The sequence below is a fragment of the Furipterus horrens genome, unplaced genomic scaffold, assembly GCF_987537825.1.
Source record: "Furipterus horrens unplaced genomic scaffold, mFurHor1.1.pri manual_scaffold_7, whole genome shotgun sequence".
NCBI lineage: Eukaryota > Metazoa > Chordata > Mammalia > Chiroptera > Furipteridae > Furipterus > Furipterus horrens.
This window is the reverse complement of record NW_028327177.1, coordinates 114,781,298-114,784,483: the sequence shown is the minus strand read 5'-3', so window position 1 is coordinate 114,784,483 and position 3,186 is coordinate 114,781,298. Positions and strand designations below refer to the sequence as shown.

At 55.0% G+C, this 3,186-nt stretch overlaps 1 protein-coding gene across 1 annotated transcript; it reads left to right on the top strand.

Moving 5' to 3' along the window:
* Positions 1-839: 839 nt before the first annotated feature.
* Positions 840-2,279, top strand: LOC150005101 (serine/threonine-protein kinase MARK2-like). Its single transcript, XM_090284942.1, has one exon. The coding sequence runs from the start codon at positions 840-842 to the stop codon at positions 2,277-2,279; it is 1,440 nt and encodes a 479-aa protein (XP_090141068.1).
* The last annotated feature ends 907 nt before the right edge of the window (positions 2,280-3,186 follow it).

Below are 3,186 nucleotides of genomic sequence, written 5' to 3'. Positions count from 1 at the left end.
CACTTGTCTTATTGCCACTCACCGTGCTAGACACAGGGAAGACCACAGTCATGCTCCTGCCTTCATAGGAAGGTCGAACAGTGAACGAGAACCAGGTGCCTATGGTCAGTGCTGCGAAGATGACAGATGTGGTGGGCTGGGTGAGGCAGGTAGGAATGGGTGGGTCAGGAAAGTTTTTCTCTAAGCAGATGATATTTGAACTATGACTTGGAGCGTGAGACTAAGACTTTTCATTTTATTTTATTCTATTTTATTTTATTGTTGCAACATACATACTTTTATGTCTAATAAAGTAAATATCAATCTTTAATATTCAACATAAACAAGAAGCTCATTGGGCGGGGGGTGGGGGGGGTGGAATCCCTTCTTTTTTATTCCAGAGCCAAAGGGTTATGAGACCAAAACGTGAGAAAACCACTGTAATTTACCCCCAGCCACGCATGCCTGGTCCATGCACACCTGGTCCACGCCCTGCTCTGACCTCATAGGCGCCACTGTGATGCAACTGCAAAGCCCACCCTATATATTCTGCCGTGGCGGGGCTGAGATTTTGTCCGTTAGAGCCCAGGGAGCTGATTGTGGTGACCTGTTGGACTAGGACTTGCGAGCTTTGTTCTTGCCTCTTGCTGTTCCTTTGCGAGCTTGTTTTCTTTTGCTTACTGGTTTGGTTTTCTTTTGTTTTGTATCATTTATTTTGCATTTTCTTTCTTTTCCTTTATTATTTTTCTTTCTTTTAATTTTTCTTATTTGTTTTTCTTTATCTTTTATTATTTACTTATTTTTTCATTTTTTTTTATTTTTTGTTTTTGTTTTGTTTTTGTTCTCATCTTGTAGCCACCATGGCTAATGACGTTGCAGCCACCGCTGACCTTCAGGAGCGCATCATTGGCGATTACATGCTCCTGCGCACCATTGGCAGTGGGTCCTATGGCAAGGTGTGGTTGGCCACGCACTTGCCAACGGACACAGAGGTGGCTGTCAAAGTCATTACTCAGTGCTTTGTCAGTGATTATTATGAAGAAGTTGATTGTCATAAGCAATTAAATCACCCAAATATCGCACAGCTATTTGAGCTGATTACCACCAAGGAGAAAAGGTACCTCTTCATGGAGCATGTCAGCGGAGGGGACTTACTTGAATACTTAGACAACTGCGGCCCCATGACCGAGTCAGCAGCCCGACCCATGTTCCGGCAGCTCGTATCGGCACTTCAGTACTGTCACCAGAAGGAAATAGTCCACCGGGACCTGAAGCCAGCAAACATCCTGATGGACGGTGAGAGGAACGTCAAAATAATAGACTTTGGGTTTGCTAGGGACTGTGTGGACTACACACTAAGCAGCTTCTGTGGCACCCCGCCCTATATGGCTCCAGAGATCTTCCGGCGTGTCAGCTATGACGGCCCGAAGGTGGATGTCTGGAGCCTGGGGGTAGTTCTGTATCAGATGATGGTGGGGGTTTTGCCATTTGAGGGGGTCACAGTTGAGGACGTGGAGAGTAAGATCCTGAGCGGCGAGTTCCGGGTACCACTGTCTCTATCCGAAGAAGGTCGAAATCTTTTACAAAAATTATTGACCCTCGACCCCAGGGAAAGGCCCTCCCTGGAAGATGTGATGCAAGACCCATGGGTCAACATGGGCTGGGGGGAAGAACTGAGGCCGTACAGCGAGCCGCCCTGGGGTGACCTTGACCCCGAGGTGACAGGCAGAATGGAGGACATGGGGTTCGGAAAGGGGCAGATCCAGAGGTCATTGACCCAAAGGACATATGACAGGGTCATGGGAACCTACCTGGTTCTCAAAACCACGACCTCCAGGATGAGGGTCCGTACCATCCGGGTGAGACCCTGCCCCTCCCCCGTCTCCAGCGGCGGGGAGAACACAGCGGGGCCTGCTGGCCCCTCAAGCCGCCTGCGGTCAAGGACGGATGTTCCCCCAGCGGAAGCCAGCCTGGCGTCCGGGACCGGCACTTCCCTCCCCGGCCCCCAGGCCAGGACGGCCACCCCCAGCCCCGCCCCCCAGTGTGACCCCCGTGGCTCCCCCACCGCCCCCCGCCGCGACAGCGCCGGCAACACCGCAGGAGCCCCGGAAGGACCCGCCGAGGAGAACCGCGTCCCGACTGCACAGCCCGACGGCGGGAGCCCGGGCTCTCCCTCTGCCCCCAGTCGGGGCTGGCGGGGGGCGGTTCGCAGGATCTTCCGGAGGTTCTTAAAGTGTGTGTGCTGTGGGCCGTCCACGTGCCAGCAGCGGCGCAGAAGGAAAAGAGTCGCGCCAACATAAGTTCTGAAGTTGTGGGCGGCCCACGGCATCCGGAGGGGGACACACAGCTGCGGTGAGAGCGGCGCCGGAGGCACGCATCGTGACACCGTGACACCGTGCGCGCGTGCAGGTGACGGCCGGCCCGGTGGGCGACGCCGAGTGCGAGCTGCCGCAGCGTTCTCCACACGGGACTCCCACCAGGAGGGATCCCGCACCTCCGTGGACTGTGTTCTCCTGGGGCCCCTGTCCCCTCCCCTGCTCCCCTTTGCTCCCATGTTTGTGGTGGTTCTTCATACAGTTCTTGGTTTTTGCAAATTTTGTAATAAACTTGATGATTGGATCCAGAAAAATGTTTTGGATACTTTGTTTCTCATCCTCTCTGCACAGAACTGGGGCTGAGCACACGGTGTTTGAGAAGCGTGCAGTGATGTGGTACATACGTGAGCTCTGCCACGGGAACTCCCAACAGTTAGGAATGTGGTTTTATGGGGCAAAGGCCCCTGGGTCAGCATGGGCCAGGGGCAGGGTCTGGGCATGCTGGGCAGGTTCCAGACGCCAGGGCCCAGCAGGGGGTGAAGCAGGCAGCGGTCTCTGCTGTCGGGCAGGCGGCTGACAGCCTGGGTGCTGATTGGGTGCTCTGTGACATCAGCAGGAGCCACCTGTCCCGACCTGCTGGCTTTGCTTGCTTCCCTCTGGGCTGGTGTCATTGTCCCGGGGGCTTTCCCTTTATACAGCCTGGCCTGTGAAGCGCTGGAGGAAGAGTGCTCCAGGCTGAGGACGCAGCCGAGCTCAAGGCCACCAAAGCTCAGTGAGCTGGAGTGAGAGCAGCAGGAGACGTGGCCGCAGACGAAGGGCGGCCCTCGTGGGCCACGGGAGGGGGGTGGGCTTTACTCTGAGAACAGTGGTCAAACCCGTGGAGGGTATAAGC

What these genes read in the sequence shown, in the direction of transcription:
- LOC150005101 (XM_090284942.1), top strand. Translation starts at nt 840, where the DNA reads ATGGCTAATGACGTTGCAGCCACCGCTGACCTTCAGGAGCGCATCATT.